Here is a 17,874-nt window from a genome sequence, read left to right as displayed (position 1 = left end):
GAACCAGCATATAATGTATCAATGTTTAGTATTAAGGAATATACCCTGATGCTAAGGAGAAATTCTTTCCCTACCATGAAAGTGGCATTTATAAGTTGCTTAGCTGGTTGAGTATAAGTGTTACCATATTTGCATTAATTTTCAGATCCAGGAATAGTTCAAGTGATTGAGTTATAAATCATCTGCAAAAAGTAGTAGTAAGGATTTGTCAGACATCATGTTTGTGCATAAATAAATTTTTTAGCAAGATTCGTGCCATACTGAGGATCTGCAATGTTCATCTCTCATATGCTGGTCAAATAGTGTCTAGGGTGAAATACTAGCCCTATTGAAAGTCTTTGACTCTGGTGAAGGGTCATCTGGAAGACTGTAGATTTCTTCTGCTCCTACTATTGTAAACAGTGGGGCCTAGCTGTCCTTCATACCTTTTAGTAATTGGGATTTGAAACAAATGTATTTTGAGTTACATTTCTTTTGAAGTTTAGACACTTAGAATCGTTTCTGAAGCTTCATGTATTCACCCAGAAATAAATATTGGCCACCAAAGAGGGGGAAAAGGCAAAATTAAAGCATTATAAACAAGTATACCACAAAAATTCTCCAACACGTGAACAGTATAAAGCAGATATTGTATGCATGGTAGAATAATGAACATTGCATGTTTTTGGATGATCTCTAATTAGTCACTGAAAAATATCTAGTCTTGAATTATCGAAGCAAAATCATGTGTTTTATTTAAGAAATAAACCATTAGAGTCTGTCAAGTTTTTTTCAATTTTTATATTCGTACGTAGTGCTCTATGGCTATACTGGTGGCCATAAATGAGTTATTTTAAGTGTCACCTCTGGAAGCACTAATGAAATGCTTACCAAACAGCATGGTGAAGACTTCTGACTTCAGCTTTATTCTAAGTTCATAATTTTTAAAGTGTAATTTCCGTAGTTAACCATTAGTTCACACTTAATTTCTGGTATGTCTAAACTGTATGGCTTGAGGCTCTACCGGAACCTTAGGACTATAGACTCTTTCCAAACAGCAAATCTCCAGTGTAGATCACCATTAATTTGTGAGCTGGACACAACAGTTAGTGTTGTATAACTCTGTGGCCTGGCAAGGTCCAGAACCATGTATTTAATTGCCATTACCTTCTATCTTATGCAGTTTTCTAAGCCCGACTTTGTGGCTTTAGACCAACTTGTAGCTCTTCGTACCACATAGTTGTAACAAATTCTCATCACAAAATTAGCTTCCTTAGTTTGTTGTAGGAAAGCACATGTCACATCATGTGTCTCCTGCGACATGTATAAGCCTATTCAGATATAAGGATGTCATAGAGTTGGTTGAGCTTTTTACTTGTTTGACATGCACATGGCTGCTTTCCTGAGCTCCCAGCACTTGAAAAATGTGCTTGAGTTTCCCTGAGTCTGGGCCTTCTCCAGGGATTGTCTCTTTGCTTGGCCTCCAGGCTGTCTTGAGGCATGAACTCCCCATCTAGGATCCCATGGTACAGTTCCACTAGTATCTAAAATCAGTGCTGAACTCCCTGCACCTCCTCAATAGCTTACATACACCATCCCTACCCCACCCTCATGGGTCCTCTGGTTTCAAGTTTAATCCTTTTGGCACACAAGGTAGTTGAAGCAAATAAGAAAGAGACTTTTCAGAGGAATTTCTAAACCAACCGCTCTTTACATTTAGGCAACAGGAGTGATATACAGATCCATGCAAAATAGACTGTGGATAGAGTATTAAATCCAGCAGTCCTCATATTCTAGGGTTTGGTCCCCTTCCAGCACCTAGACAAAACTCCCAGTCTTAAATTTGCAAAATGGTAATCATCCATCCCAATTTCTAGTCACAGCCATAGATGTATGAAAAATTTCATAGAATGTACAGTGAGTGTATGACTAAGGTCTGATTTTGGTCCATATACACTGAAATCAATCAGCCTGCTCACAGAGTTGCGTACTTTTCAAAGCAAATAAGACTGACCTCTTAATTTTTGATAGAAGGGAATACAAGACATGCACAGCAGATGAATGCTCAGTTTTAATATATTCAGATTGATTTTTTAAAACATGGTGCTGGGAAATGAAGTGAATCAACAAGATGTTGTTTAACCTTGTTTTGGGATATTTATTTGCAGCAGGTGCTGAAAATTCAAATTAGATTTTTCCTTTTCTTTTTTACTCTCCAAATACTGTATCAAAGTGTATTTTAGTAAGATTCGGAACCTGATCCAAATGCCCATTGGAGACGTCCATTAACTTCAGTGTGTTTTGGATCATGTCCTTCCTGAATTTCATTTAGTACTTACTATATGAATAATGTTGAGAAAATCATCACTTAACAGAGCAATGTAACTATGAAACTATGTTTCCTCTTTAATCACCAGGTGATGCCTTCCCTTGGACAATCAGTCTGCATCATTTCAGCGTGTATACTCTTCTTGGACAACAGATGACACTTAATTTAGTGGAACCCATGGGCTGTACGTCTACTCTCGCTGTCACTTCACAAAAACTACTTGCCTCAGGGCCAGAATCCAGACATTCATTTGTTGTCTGCCTCCATGTCGACCTTGAGTCACTTGAAATAAAATGCTCGAGCCCCCAGGTTGGTATATTTCATTGATTTATGAAAGGAAATTAAAATAACTTGAATTAAATACAGTCATTCTGCATTTTGTTGGGGAACATCTCTTTTACTAAACATCTTATTTTTTTTTAAAACTGGTTCATGAAGATCAGGGTACTTAGATTAAGATTTCCTTTGAAGCTTTCTCAAGTTTAGTAATTTAAACTCTTCTCAAAATGTAATAGCTACAGCATAAATGCATCTTTTGGCTGATGGAATGAAATCACTTGCAGATGTAGTATTGTTAAATGCTGAAGCACTATTCAACTGTCCTTCTGAATGCATCTATTAAAATGGTGCAATATAATTTTTGATCAAATTCTCTCACAATCAGTTATTCAGCATGGGTCTGTTCTGGTATGGCTATGATCTGAAGAAGTGGGTCTGTCCCGCGAAAGCTCAGCTAATAAATTATTTTTTTAGTCTTTGAAGTGCTGCTTTACTCCTTTTTTATTCAGAATGATATATTTTCAAACAAGTAATGGTATCCTTTATTAAAGGAGAACACTGAAAGGGAATTTTTAAAAGAATTAAGATTGTCACCACATATTTATTCTTTAAAAGACAGGTATTTTGCATGTACTGCAGAAGACTGTATTTTAATTGAGTTAGATCCAAGTTACTCTACAGTGGCCTGAAGTCATTCCAGATAGAAGGTTTCTGTGCAAATTTTCATTGCACTGAACTGTGTCTTTAATATGTTTGTTGTCACTTGTAACATCTTATTGGAATTTTGATGAAGCTGGCATCTCTTGTTATTAATGTTTATTTATTCAGGCACTGTCAGTGTGCTTGTAACTGTACAAGAAACTGAATTTAGACAATTTCTTCTTCAAAGAGCTCTCAGTGATATAGGACAGAGAGAAGGGACACAATGGGCAGCCCAGTGGAGAGGATACTTGAATTGTTCAATTATTACTAAAAGAATGTCAAAAGTGTTTTATAAAAATGAAAATACTGAGTCAGGCCAGTGATCCATCAAATGTCCTGATTTCTAGAAGTGGCCAGTATCAAGGGCTTCAGAAGAAATGAACGAAACAGGGCAGTCGTCCAATGATCCATCCCTCATTGTCTATTTCCAGCTTCTGGCAATCAGAGTTTTAGGCACACCCAGAGCAAGAGGTTGCATCCCTGATCATCTTGTCTAGTAACCATTAATGGGACTATCCACCATGAACTTATCTAATTCTTTTTTTAGCTTAGTTATATTTTTGACCTTCACCATATCTCCGGCAATGTATTCCACAAGTTGGCTGTGCATGGTGTGAAGAAGTACTTCCTTTGTATTTTTAAACCTGCTGCATATCATTTTCATTGGGTGACCCTTTTTATATGAAGGGTTAAATCACACTTCCATATTAACTTTCTCTATGCTATTCATGATTTTATACATCTCTACCTTGGCCCCACTTAGTGGTCTGTTTTCTAAAATGAACAATCCCAATCTTAAATTCTTCTCATACCAAAGCTGTTCTGCACATTTAACATTTTGCTATCCTCCTCTTTACCTTTTCTATTTCTAATATATCCTTGCTGAGACCAGAACTCAACACAAATTCAAGCTGTTGGTGTGCCATTCATTTAAGTATATTTATTGCCTTGTTATCTATTGCCTTACTATCCCTTTCTTACGATCCCTAACATTCTCTCAGGGTACATCTACACTAACCCAATGCATATTCAGTGCCTCATTAGCATGCCACCAGCTGCAGCTCTTCGAAATTGCCACTTTTCGCTGCCGCGTGGCTCGCCCAAACGGGTCCTTTTTGAAAGAACCCTGCCAACTTTGAAATCCCTTTATTCCTATCTGCTCCAAATTTAGTTGTGCCCCATGCTGTGTATGCATTGGGCCACCCACTGGCTGCAGGCAGCACTAGCTCCATCAGCCACAATCCCCTGTCTCCCACTCCTGTTGGTCCCAGTCCCCCAGCCTCCCTGCCCCACTGCTCCATTTCCCTGTCTCGTCAGAGCCAGTTCTCTCCTCCAGCCTGCATGGAGCTTGCCAAGGTCACTGGCCATGTGGGGATGGCCCAGAATGGATGAACAAAAAATCAAGACCCTGGTATTCAGCATAATGGGCAGTTTGAATAGGAGAGGCAGACCCCACAGAGAATGTATAGATGATATAGTAGATTAATGCAGACGTAGGCAACAGAAACTAATCCACTCTGCACTGGACAGGGAAAGATGGAAGGAAATAGTGAGGCAGGCATCAGACACCAACTGGCGCTGAGCCCGTGGTTGTTGATGATGATAATGAGAGACAATTTTGCTGTTGACTGAGTGCAGCCCCTAGGCCCTGGCAGGTTCGCAGCAGCAGCCACCACCCCCACCAGCCGTGCCTGGCACCCCATCTCCAGATCTTTCCATCCCCATGCACAGGCCTGGGAGCTGCAGAAAGGTGCTGGCTAGCAACCAACTCCCAGCTGCATGCAGAAAGCAAGCCCTGAAAAATAGGGCATGGGGGCTATGGCATATGTGCCCACACTCTCCAGGCATAAAAATGAATGCAAGAAGCATTACTTTAATGAAGGGGAAATCACAGCACAGTATGTGATTAATCCTGAGCTGGCTTCTAAGGGAAAGGTCAGAAGTCAAAACAAAAAAAATAACTTTTCAGGCTGAAGTTATTTGCAACTGTACAAGACTATTGAATAGCTTAAACCATTTTACAATCTGTACTCTCCATTGATCGGGTTCAGCCACATATGTTATAAGAGTAATTATCTTTGTCACTAAAGTAGCTGAGTTTTTATGAAGAATATCCCCCAGAAGTCATGGGTGTTTTTGTTTTGTTTTTGTTTTATTTTGGTTTTTTTTTTGTCATGGACGGTATGCCCATGGTGAACCTGCTTTATTTATGCATCTCATAATGATGAAATGCAGCATTCTGAATAAAAATACTACAGCTTTCATCACTAAAGGCTTTTGGGATAAGGCTGTAAGGACCTACTCTTGCTCCTGTTGATTTTCTGTTAGCACTGGATGAATCAGATCCTTGATTCATTGTTTCAGAATGCTTAGTTGTATACCACAAAAAAAGTTTGGATGGAGCATTCTAGGAATATGAGGCAGAGATATAAATATTGTCAGTATTTTAATCCCCAGAAAGAGAAACTTGACTACGTCAGACCTAAGAGGTCCCTCAGCTTTGCATTACAATAAAGCAGGGGTGCACAAAGAGGAGTTGCTCAAAATTTTGTAAGGGGATTGAAGCACAATCAGCCTCTCCCCACGCCTCCAGTGGCTCTCCTGGCCTCTGCTGCCACCCGTCCCAATCACGTGGCCTCTGCTGCTGCTGTCACCAGGAGAGTGTGGTGCAGTGCATCACTTCTGGGAGACCACCACTCACTTCCAGGGTTTGGATCCCATTAGACACATTGGAGGGCCCTGCTAATTTCAGGGGTGGCCTGGCATAAAAAGTTTGTTCATTCTTGCAATAAGGTAATAATGCTACAGGTTGAACCTCTGTAGCCAGCATCCTTGGGGTCTGACCAGTGCTGAATGAGAGCTTGCCAAATCACAGGAGGTCAATATTGTCGAGCAGCATTACCAACACTTCCACTGCTTACTGGGTTCATAGAATAATGGGTCTAACTAGGGCCCATGCTTGACGCCTGTCAGGATGTGCTCCTGTACTGCCATGTGGCAAGAGAAAGGGTTTACAGCTGCAGTACCACAGCTGCCCAGTGACTCGCAACCTTCAGGACGTGTATTTCCATGTGCCTATCCAGCCCGCATACAGGAAGTATCTCAGATTTGAGGTGGGTGGACAACACTTCCAGTATATGGTACTCCTGTTTGGCCTCTCCAGTGCACCCAGGATATTCTCCCAGGTGCTGGCAGTAGTGGCAGCTCATCTGCAAAAAAAAAAAAAAAAAAAAAAAGTATGCATCTGCTCATGTCAGGATGACTGCCTGATAAGAGGGGACTGCCTGCAAAATACGCAAACAGTTAGTAAGCAAATAAATAAAGGTAGCAAAAAAAAGTAAAACTTCCCTAGATATTACCACGCCACCCTTTGAACCACTAGTCACTACACCACAAAAGTACCTGCCAAAGCACCCTCCCAGCACCAGCAGGGATCTCAGACCATTGACCCAAGCAGCCATGGTTCATCCAGGCCACCCCCCAGTGCAACCATGGCACCCCAAGACCACCCTCCCTTCCTACAAATACCCATGGTGCCATTGGGCTGCCTTCCACCCCAGAGCACCCAAAATTTAATCTGGTATCTAATACAAGCTTTGGACAAGTTGAAGCCTGAATTTTTGTTTACTGAATGTGACCTGTCCATAACTTTTATTAAAAATAACCCTAACTAAAATATATCACTACATGTTAACTAGCTTTCAGTCATCTGGAGCAGAAGCTGATTTAAATTATAGTGATTTTAAAACCAGAGTTGCTGTTAGGTTTTTAGTCTTATTTTAGTTGTTTCTCAAGTTGTTTCTCAAGTTCTTTTTTGGACTGAGTAATTATACTTTCACACTTGCAAGTATTTATGCTTCTTTCTATTTTCCTCAGTAGGATTTGACTTCCAATTTTTAAAAGATGTGATTTTTTGCCTCTTACCACTGCATTTACTCTATTGTTTAAGATTTTTTTGTTTGTTTGTTTTAATCTTTATACTGTTTCTTTTAATTTGTGGTATACATTTAGTTTGAGCTACGGATATGTGAAAGATTAACCAATTAACTAGTAAGCATTAGGCTGATCAGAATTCTTCCCAAGTATCCAGTTCACGGGACAGCTATGCAAGGTCAGAGAAGCCCTGACTGTGTTGGTCTGGCAGGCAGGGCCCCAGCCACACCGGAATGGCCCAAGTGGGAAAGCAGGCATTCAGGTTTTTATTCACCAGCGGTTAACTATTTAAACGGATATTTGCATGCCTAGTTTGAGCTTAAACTATGGCATTTTTTAATCGTTTTCATGCAGCTTGTTGTTATAGCAGTCCCTCAGGGTACATGAGAGTTGCATGGAATACAGCCCTCACATATCTTCCAATTTGCGTAAGTGGGGGGGGGCTTCAGTGGTGGGTTGGGGCCAAGGGGTTAAGCTTGGGGTGGGTTGGGGGGGCAAGAGGGTGGAGTTGATCCAGGGCATATGGGGATTGGAGCCAAGTCTGTAGAGGTTGAAGCAGAGTCCGTGGGGGTGCTGAGAAGGGGGCTGGAGCCCGAGCGCTCTGTGCTGTGCGCTGTGTGCCGCGCTGGGGGCTAAAGCCCCATGCATGGGTTGGGGCTGAGCTGGGGACGTGGAGAGGGGCTGATTCTGGATGGGAGGCAAGGGAGTTTTAGCCCTCCATTGCCTTCAAAATCACTCTTGCTTTCACTATTCTACTTGCTATTTCCTTCTTACAGTCTAGATTATTCATTATGTTGCTCCCCAGATATGTGAACTTCTCTATGTTCTCTAGTTCAATCCCATCTACACTGATTTTCCTTCCTATTTGTTTATTTCCAAATACCATTGGTTTTGTTTTATCAATATTCATAATCAGTCCATACTGCTTCCCTTCCTCATTTTGCACCAGCACCATTTTCACTAGCTTCTCCTTCTCTTCCTCAATGATAACTATATCATCTGTGAACCTCAAGTTGTTAATTCTTATCCCATGCACAGATATCTCTTCTACCTCTTCCTTGAAGGTGATGGATAAGATCTAGAAAAGCAAAGCAATTAGCTGAGGAATGAAGCTGAGCATATTGAAAATGTGTGTATTCAGCAACATGTTGTATGGATGTGAGACATGGGTGATAATGAAAGAGCCAAAGAGAATAATATTGGCATTCAAGAGGAGTTGTTATAGAAAGATCCTGAGAACAAGATGGATGCAGAAGGTCAGCAATGAGGAATTATATAGAAAGATACAGCCTAAAGAGAACCTACTGCAGAACCTACTGACTCCAACACTGCCCAAGTCACCTTCTGATCTGTACTGTCAAATGCCTTCTGAAAATGGACAAAGCAAGTGTAGATGTTCTTTCGTCGAGCTTTCTCCGCTATCAGTCTTAGTTCCAATATCTGCTGTATGGTACTTCTGTCTTTCCTGAACCCTGCTTGCTCGTCCACTAGGTGTTCTTCTGTCTGTGATCTTAGTCTCTCTGTCAGTATCATCATCAGCACCTGGCCTAGATAACTTGTCAGGGCAATTGTTCTGTGTAGTTCTTGCAGTCCAATGCACTTCCTTTCTTGTGTATTGTCACAAGCACAGATCTTGTCCATTCTTTAGGTGCCTTCCCTTCTTTCCATGCTATATTACGTAGTTGGTGTATTTCCTGAATAATAATAACTATCTGTTAGCTGATGGCCGGATAATGTGCGGTGAGGTACCAACTATGCCCTTGTTACCATCCGAGTCTTCAACTGCTAGAGCACTGGGCTCCTAGCACTCTCACCTATGACCAGGCTGTGGTAACCAAACGGTTAAAGTTATTTTTATTGTGCCAGCTGTGTTGCAGTGACAGAGAGTAACAGCAGTCAGGCTTAGATCTTAACTAGTTACAAGTTTATTAAGCTACAGTTATAAGCATGTGGTTACAAAAGGCTATTGTCTACTTCTTATATGCTAGCAGGGTACAGGTGTTAACAGGTTACATTACAATTCAATACCACGATGTCTTAATGCAACAGCATCTATCTATAGAGCTCTAATTCTTTAACTGTGCACACCAAAAGGAGACCTTAATGTGGGTACATCTTAACCTCTTTAATATGGGCATATCTTACCCTCCTTGCGTCTCTCGATACCAGCGTAGCCAAGCCAGGATCGGTCACTCAATTCTGCAGAAAAACGAATACAAGGTTGGGCGTCCCCAGTTGCGGACCTCGGGAGGCAATCACCTGACCCGACCAGCAGGTAGCTGGTGGGAATGCACTCAGAGTCAGAGTGCTGCTGGGTCCATCTTTGTACCCCCTGGGTCATGTAGTCTCTTTCTTATCTATGGTGTCAGATTGTACTGGTCTGTCTTTTGTGACGCCAGTTTTTACAAGGGCAGTTCTTACTTAATTTGCACTTGTAAGACAGGAGATAAGCAATTTGAGAGTACAGGACATTCTTTTACAAGGGCGGAGATTCATCTTCTGGGATGGCTGTGTGGGCGCATCACTCCATTAATGCCAGCCAAGGGCAGTTCTCTGAGGCCCTTCATTAACGGTTAGCCTGCTAGCCCTCTATCTGTGTTTTCTGTTTCTCAGGGTCATGATGAGCCAGCACATCTGGGCCCCTTTAGGAAGGCATCAATGACTGTGCTATTTAACTGCTGTTCAGTGCCCTGTGTGCTCTGAGGCACCTTAGAGGGGAGGCAAAAGCTGGTCTGTAGTGGGGAGATTTTGTTTGGCTACACTATCCCAGAATATTAAAGAACTGGGGGCATGACACATTTTAGTTTATGGAAATAAATTTCTGCTATAGGCAAAACCACCATCATTGTTTGACGATTACTCTTATTTAGGGAGACGTAAGTGCAAGAAAGAACTGTGTCTAAAAGTTATACGACCTTTTCAATGTAGGTCTTGAATCTTCAAAAAAAAAAACCAAATGAATTAAGAACCTTTTTTAATAAAACTCCATCAATTCATCTCTTAAGAAGTGACTGTAGCATAATCTCTGAAACTTCATCATACATTCACACACACAAAATCAAGTGCTGTTTTACATCAAATATAGATTGACAACAATGTTTCTCTGCATCTGTTCTGCCCACATAAGAAGCCAACTTCATAGACTGGGTGTGTCCTGAGGCTGAAACTTCTTATAAATATGAGAATTTTTTATTATGGCATCTGGGTATGGTATCCAGCTGTGGGTCTACTTATGTATTGTTTGCAGTATTCTCTGTACTTGTTTTATATAGTATATGGCAATGTGTTGTCATACAAATGTCATGATTAATGCTTATTTATGAAAGCTTGTGTAAATATCTAAGAACTGAGTCAAACAACATGCAAGTAAAACAGCATGTTTTCTGAATATTGGAATGATATATCCCAGGAGGCTGTTGAGTTGGATAGTGGATGTTCTTTACGTGTATATAGAACAGTTTCATACGTAGTATGGAATCGACGTTATAATATTGTTAAAAGGGAGTCTCTCTTACATTGTTTATAGTTTATAACATTCATGTTCCTTTTCATGTGAGTTTGTCTTTTCATGAAAATCAACTAAAGAGCAGTCAGTATCTCTGTGTGAGATAATCCAGAAGTGAGATACATAGTTTTCTTTATTTCTGAAACTTCTAGTAATGAAAATTTTACAGGACCAGATTTATGACCTGTATTTTTATGAGTCCCATTTTGCAGTTTGATTTTTTACTATGTGTTTAGATAAGCAGTGCTTTCTGAGCAAAACCGCTATTTTGTAATTATTGTTAATTCTTTTTTATAGAGTATAGCCTCTTATCAAGATATAATGCATTACAGAGTACTAAACTCTGATACGTAGTTTAAATTGCACTGGAGAATACTGATAGCAGTAATGGGTTTCCCTACACTTAATAGTGAAGAACTTCATCTATTTTTTCTTCTTTAGGTACAGCTTCTTTATGAGCTAGCTGACATAATGAGCAAAGTATGGAATAAGATTCAGAAGAGAAGTATGCTGTATCAGTCTTCTGTCTATGCAGAGGCCACTACAGGGCCTGCTCCTCCTAGCTCTCCAATTAAGAGTAGTGTTGGTACAGCCCCACCAGATACTAGCACATATAGCCCATCTGCTGACTTTGGAACCACTACAGAGGTAAGTTTTTCTTTAATTAAAAAAACCAAATCCAATGAAGCGCAATCTGCAAGATGTGGCAGTTGACCAGTTAAGAAGCACAAAGATAAAATAAGAATTACAGTATTCCTGCATACTGTAGTTTTGATCATAATCCTCTAAACATGTTATACTATAAATTTGGGGAAACAGGAGGAGGATGGAAGGGAAATTGTTACATTATTGCCACCATATTAATTACATAACTTGCTTTCTGCTATTAGAAATGGATGAGTGCTGATTCTTTTAGACTCTAAATGGAAGAATTGTATTTAGGTGTTCTTTTTAAAAAGAGACTATGAAGATTTTTAGTTACAGAATTGTAAATGTGATGGTGGATAGTTATGTTGTTTTTTCCACAGCTTCAGCATTTCTTCTGGGGCTGGAGCAAGGTGAGTTTTTGTCTTTAGTTTATTTCCTGGTCTGAGTTGTTACAACTTGCACAGTTTGTACTAATAGACCTATTTGGACCCAGAGAGCAATTTTCTTTCCTGCTGTACTGGCTGAATCAAGGCAGGTTTTTCACCTTCATGGGTGCATCCACTGAAACACAGTGCCTTTCAGACAGTTGTCACTGAACTGATATAATAATAATCATGGCAATTGTAGACTATGCACTTGGACACTGTCACTTTGCATCAATGCGATTGTTAAAAGTCAGCTGTTTGAATTCATGAGCTGACTAGGTACAATCCTAACTTATAGGTAAAACGTATCAGGTTGAATAGTCCTGTCCTGCATGAGTGGAGTACCTTGTTCTTTGCACAGACCTGAGATTTTGAGAAGTACAGTTTGAGAGAGACAATTTGGATGCGCTTGGCTGTTCTCAGAGCTGGCCTGTGCAACACCTTCCCAGGAACAGGGTTAGTCAAATGGTTTAAATTCCAGAGTTCTATTGCATAAAGTTGTAACCAAAAGTTCTTTAACTCCATACAAAGTGTTTGCATGTTAATTTTAGGGTAGTTGGGAGATAGGGAGAATTGGAGGTGGTGAATGCCATTGTCCAGTTTTTCCACTGTAAACTCACAAAGTTCTGGATGTGCTTCAACACAGAGTCTCCAGAGGTTAGGAGTGCTTTATTAATGCCACTACATTAATGCTATTACAGAGTGACAGGGTAGAAATCATGTACAGAGCAGTGCAGTTAGGAGTGAAAAGGCTTTTGGCATGCTTATGTCCCTTACTGCAGGAATTCTTGATCCCTGATATCCTCACTTCAGGAGCTACAGTGGATGTGGCTCTAGCTGGGGTTAGATCCAGGTACCCCCTGAGGTCTGGGTCCCTGGTGAGGTGTTTCATTTTTGGGACCTCGCAATGTTCTCATACCTTTGCTGTTTACAGGGTGGGCGTCCACTGACTCAGTGACATTTGTACAAAATGGGAACTGAGAAGGCTGAGATTGAAGAAGTTGAACCTGAGAGCAGACTTGTTTACTGCTCAGTAATTTTCCATCTCAAATTCCAGTGCAGGGGTTAAGGCCTGAGTTGAGGCCCAGACCATAAAGGCCATCTAAGCATGCAATCAAAGGATGAGAGGGAAAAGAGAGGCACAATCAGAGAAAGTGACTTGTCTGAGGCCACACAGCATGTTACTGACAGAGTTTGGAATACAATGCGCCTACCCTAAATCAAAGTCCAGTTGCCTAAGCCCTAGACCGCATGAAATTTTGATTTGGGTTTAGATGGCATTCCATGCGCATGAGGCAACATGAAAGAGTACACAAAGACACGAATGAAAGAAAATAAAAGGACATTTAGGCAGCTGGTATTTGTTGAATGTAGGTAGTGAGGAGAAAAATAGTAAAAGTTGGAGCCTGAGCTATGTGGTAAAACTGTGTTGTGTAGAAACTTGAAGGTGAGGATGAGAAGACTGCATTTGGTAACATTAACAAGAAGAAGCCTGCCGAATGACTTAAACAAAGGACTAATGTGTGATGAATAGACAAAGTAAATCATATTGGTTGTTTCTACACTTACAAAAAATTTCAAAATGGACATGCTAATGGCCCAATTGAAGAATACTAATGAGGCATTGAAATGAATATTCAGCACCTCATTAGCCTGCCACTAGCCGTGGCACTTAGAAAGTGCTGCGGTTTGGTCGCCCGAGGCTTGTCTACACAGGGGTCCTTTTCTAAAGGACCCTGCCAACTTCGAAATCCTCTTATTCCTTTCAGCTGATCAAGAAGGCTCGATCAAGCTGATAGGAATAAGGGGATTTCGATGTTGGCAGGGTCTTTTAGAAAAGGACTCCTGTGTAGACAAGCCTCGGGCAACCAAACTGCAGCACTTTTGAAGTGCCGCGGCTGGCGGCATGCTGATGAGGCTCTGAATATTCATTTCATTGCTTTATTAGTATTCTTTGATTTGGCCATTAGCATGTCCATTTCATAGTTTTTTGTAAGTGTAGACATAGCCGTTGACTGTTATATTTTTATTGAATTAGATGGCAACAACATGAGAATTAGGAAGGTCAGAGAGGAGGCAGCAGTCAGAGCTGGGGATAAGTATGCGCACAAGTGTTTTTCCTACTAAAAAAGCAAGCTCAAATAGTCTGGTAGCATGAATAAGTATGGACAATTCATGCTCAAAAACACAGTCATGACATCCTGGACTAACAGTGCCATCTGTATGGATATGGAAGTCCATCCTGAGTTTTTGAGATGTCATTATCAGGTTCCAGGGGAAAGCCAGTCACCCTTGGGGTGACTCAAATGAAACTAGGATACCCACATTTGTGATGGTTGCCAGGATTTTCTTACCACATTACCTCTCAAAGCACCTCTTTCTTGATCTAGCCTCTCTTGAATCTGGGGATGGATATAAAAAGTATCATCATCCCATCGTTGTCTAGGGTTCTTCTGTACCAATACCAGCAGGAGCAAACTAAATTACCATAGGGTTATTATGTCAGCCAGTTAGGCCTTGATGATACAAACAAGTTGAAGTGAACCAAACATGGTACAGGAGGGTCTCAACATTCGCAAGGGTTCCATGTTGAGAACCCTCACAAATGTTGAATTTCGCGAATACGGCAGCCTGTCCAGTAGCCTTGGGAAGTGGCGGCTGACAGTGGTCCCTGCCCGGGGTCCTGGGGGAAGCAGCAGCTGCTGGCATTCCTGCCCGGGGCCCTGGGGGAGGTGGTGGCTGCCGGCACTCCTGCCCGGGGCCTTGGGGGAGGTGGCGGCTGCCAGTGCTTTTGTCTGGAGCCCTGGAGGAAGCGGCTGCTTGTGAATAATTGAATTCTTGATCATTAAGTTTGTGAATCTTGAGACTCTACTGTATTGACAAACCATAACTACTCAACACCCAGATTTTTCTCTGCTTAAAATTGTTACGATGGGGAAGTCTTTCTCATTCTACTTATTTTTCTGTTAATTTCCTGTTATAGTTTTTGAGATTTTAAAATGAAAGTAGCCATTACTTTGGCATGACAGACTGAGTCCAGGTGGGCTGCTATGAAGGAAGCAGTTTGTTACCTTCCACGCACACTATTTCTGGACCTACATACTTTCTTTTTGACATCATTAACATTGCAGGTGTACCAGGAGCATTATGAGGGAAAGAGAGGCCAAAGTGTTACATCAGGAGGTGGGAGGAGTAGGTTTGTGAGGGCATGGAACAGTGTTGGCTAAGTAGAGTATGACACAATAAAAAGAAAATAAACCTTACTCTCAAATTTCTAATAGGCTATAGCTGACAGAGTAAAAAGAAAAAGTAATTCTGTTGTGCAGTTGCCATTGGTTTTTTTCAGAAATTACAAAGCCTTTCCAAAATTCAAAGGGACAGTAAGGGTTGATATCATAATAACTGAGTTTCTGCCCCATCATTTGAGGTAGGTATTGTCAACCCTTTTAAATCAAAGGGGGGAACCAAGCAAGCAATGTCTCTGAAAACAAGTCAAGGCATTCTTCCCCCCCACCCGGGAGGCAATCTCTTGTGGATCCCCTTTCCAGCATAGTGGCTTAATTAAATTTTCCTGTGTGTTCAGTGGCCATGGACTCATGATCCTCCCTGGAATTGAGGGGGAAGGGATAGAAGAGAGAGAAGAAATCTGACTCCATTTTCCTTCTCTCCACTTGTGATGAAGCTGCAAAGCTTTATCAAGGATTATTCCCATCATGCTAAAAGTTTATGCCCTAATGGAGTTAAACTAGTGTGAACCATTACTATAGAAGCAATTATACAGCACATTGATGTTGGTGGTTTGTAGCTGTATAGTTACACTGTTGTGCAGCTCTCTTCTCCCCAAGCCTCCACAGATAACCAACTATCAAGTCTATATATACATGATCTGAGCTTCTTATGTGGGTGCAAAACTGGCTGGATAACTGTACTCAGAGTAGCTATTAATGGTTCTCAATCCTGCTGGAAAGGTATAACAAGTGGGGTTCCACAGAGGTCGTATTGAGACTGGTTCTGTTCAATATCTTCATCAACGATTTAGATATTGGCATAGACAGTATGCTTATTAAGTCTGAAGATGATACCAAGCTAGGAGGGGAAGCAACTGCTTTGGGGGATAGGGTCAAAATGATCTGGACAAATTGGAGAAATGGTCTGAAGTAAACAGGATGAAGTTGAATAAAGACAAATGCAAAGTGCTCCACTTAGGAAGGAAGAATCAGTTTCGCACATACAGGCTACATCTACACTACCCCCAAACTTCGAAATGGCCACGCAAATGGCCATTTCGAAGTTTACTAATGAAGCGCTGAAATGCATATTCAGCACTTCATTAGCATGCGGGTGGCCGCGGCGCTTCGAAATTGACGCGGCTCACCGCCGCGTGGCTCATCCCGACAGGGCTCCTTTTCAAAAGGACCCTGCCTACTTCAAAGGGGACTATGGGAATAAAGAGACTTCGAAGTAGGTGGGGTCCTTTCGAAAAGGAGCCCCATCGGGGCGAGCCGCATCAATTTCAAAGCGCCGCGGCCGCCCACATGCTAATGAAGCGCTGAATATGCATTTCAGCGCTTCATTAGTAAACTTCGAAATGGCCATTTGCGTGGCCATTTCGAAGTTTGGGGCTAGTGTAGACACGGCCACAGAATGGGAAGCGACTGTCTAGGAAGGAGTATGGCAGAAAGGTATTTAGGGGTTATAGTGGACCACAAGTTAAATATGAGTCAACAGGGTGATGCTGTTGCAAAAAAAGCAAACATGATTCTGGGATGCGTTAACAGGTGTGTTGTGAACAAGACAGGAGAAGTCATTCTTCCGCTCTATTCTGCGCTGGTTAGGCCCCAGTTGGAGTATTGTGTCCAGTTGTGGGCGCCACATTTCAAGAAATATGTGGAGAAATTAGAAAGGGTCCAGAAAAGAGCAACAAGGATGATCAAAGGTCTAGAGAATATGACTTATGAAGAGAGGCTGAAAGAATTAGGCTTGTTTAGTTTGGAAAAAAGATTAAGGGGGGGGGCATAACAGCGGTTTTCAGGTTTCTAAAAGGGTGTCATAAGGAGCAGGGAGAAAACTTGTTCTTCTTGGCCTTTGAGGATAGAACAAGAGGCAAGGGGCTTAAACTGCAGCAAGGGAGGTTTAGGTTGGACATTAGGAAAAAGTTCCTTACTGTCAGGGTGGTCAAACACTGGAATAAATTGCCTGGGGAGATAGTGGAATCTCCATCTCTGGAGATATTTAAGAACAGGTTAGATAAATGTCTTTCAGGGGTGGTCTAGACAGTACTTGGTCCTGCCATGAGGGCAGGGGGCTGGACTCGATGACCTCTCAAGGTCCCTTACAGTCCTAGCATTCTATGATTCTATGTCTGCTATTGTATGAGGCAAAGTTGTTAACTCCATCTTTCAACTGCCCAAGGGAGAACAACTGTCAGCCCCTAAATCCAAGGCAGATTTCTTCTACACCCCATGCAAGGGCATAGTGCCTTTATGGTTTAGCCAAACATGGGTCATTGTACACACATCCTGTTGTAGTCATTTTAGCCACTGGAAAGATCCCTTTTCTGTCTGTATGGACTGAATTGCAGTAGCATGCCTACTAAAACCAAAGCTAGCATTTTTAAATCTATATTAGATTAACTGTTATGCTGGTGTTGCTAATCATTTACTCTGTCTCTAGTGAGAGCTAAACTACCTTATGGAAGTTCATAGTTGTCCCCTGATTTACAGCCTCACGTGCGACAGTGCTCCCCAGAGCTTCCCCTTGAGGTTGTTTTAGAACAGTCATGGGGAGGCAGGGGGACAGAAGCATATTCTTTGCATCTCATAGAAGCAGGGATTGTGGGAGTGAGAGGTGATCAAGAGCAGAGAGAAGCCAAGGAAAACAAATGGCAGAGGGGGACCAGAAGTCTTTTTGGTGGGGTGGTAGAAAGGTCAAGGGAGTCAGAGACCTCCTTTGGAGACTGTTAAGGAGGTAAAGGACAACCTCTCCCCACTTATGCTACTTAGTTCGTAGATTTAAATCGGTCTTATTCCCCTTACTTTTCACACTGTCTGGATTCCAGCAAGAGTGTGTCTCCC

General features: G+C 41.6%; 1 protein-coding gene across 8 annotated transcripts in view; it reads left to right on the top strand.

Moving 5' to 3' along the window:
* Positions 1–17,874, top strand: part of VPS13B (vacuolar protein sorting 13 homolog B) — a 903,527-nt gene that overhangs the window by 524,022 nt on the left and 361,631 nt on the right. For all 8 annotated transcript variants that reach the window (XR_012644370.1, XM_074986872.1, XM_074986870.1 and 5 more), the window contains 2 exons: positions 2,397–2,617; positions 11,169–11,375. Coding sequence is in view for 7 of the 8 variants with exons in the window: in XM_074986872.1 (XP_074842973.1) it covers positions 2,397–2,617; positions 11,169–11,375 (428 nt within the window). In the remaining variant the exon portion in view is untranslated. The remainder of the gene's footprint in view (positions 1–2,396; positions 2,618–11,168; positions 11,376–17,874) is intronic.

The sequence above is a fragment of the Carettochelys insculpta genome, chromosome 2, assembly GCF_033958435.1.
Source record: "Carettochelys insculpta isolate YL-2023 chromosome 2, ASM3395843v1, whole genome shotgun sequence".
Lineage (NCBI taxonomy): Eukaryota > Metazoa > Chordata > Testudines > Carettochelyidae > Carettochelys > Carettochelys insculpta.
The sequence above is the reverse complement of the archived record's forward strand: the minus strand, read 5'-3'. Positions and strand labels throughout refer to the sequence as shown.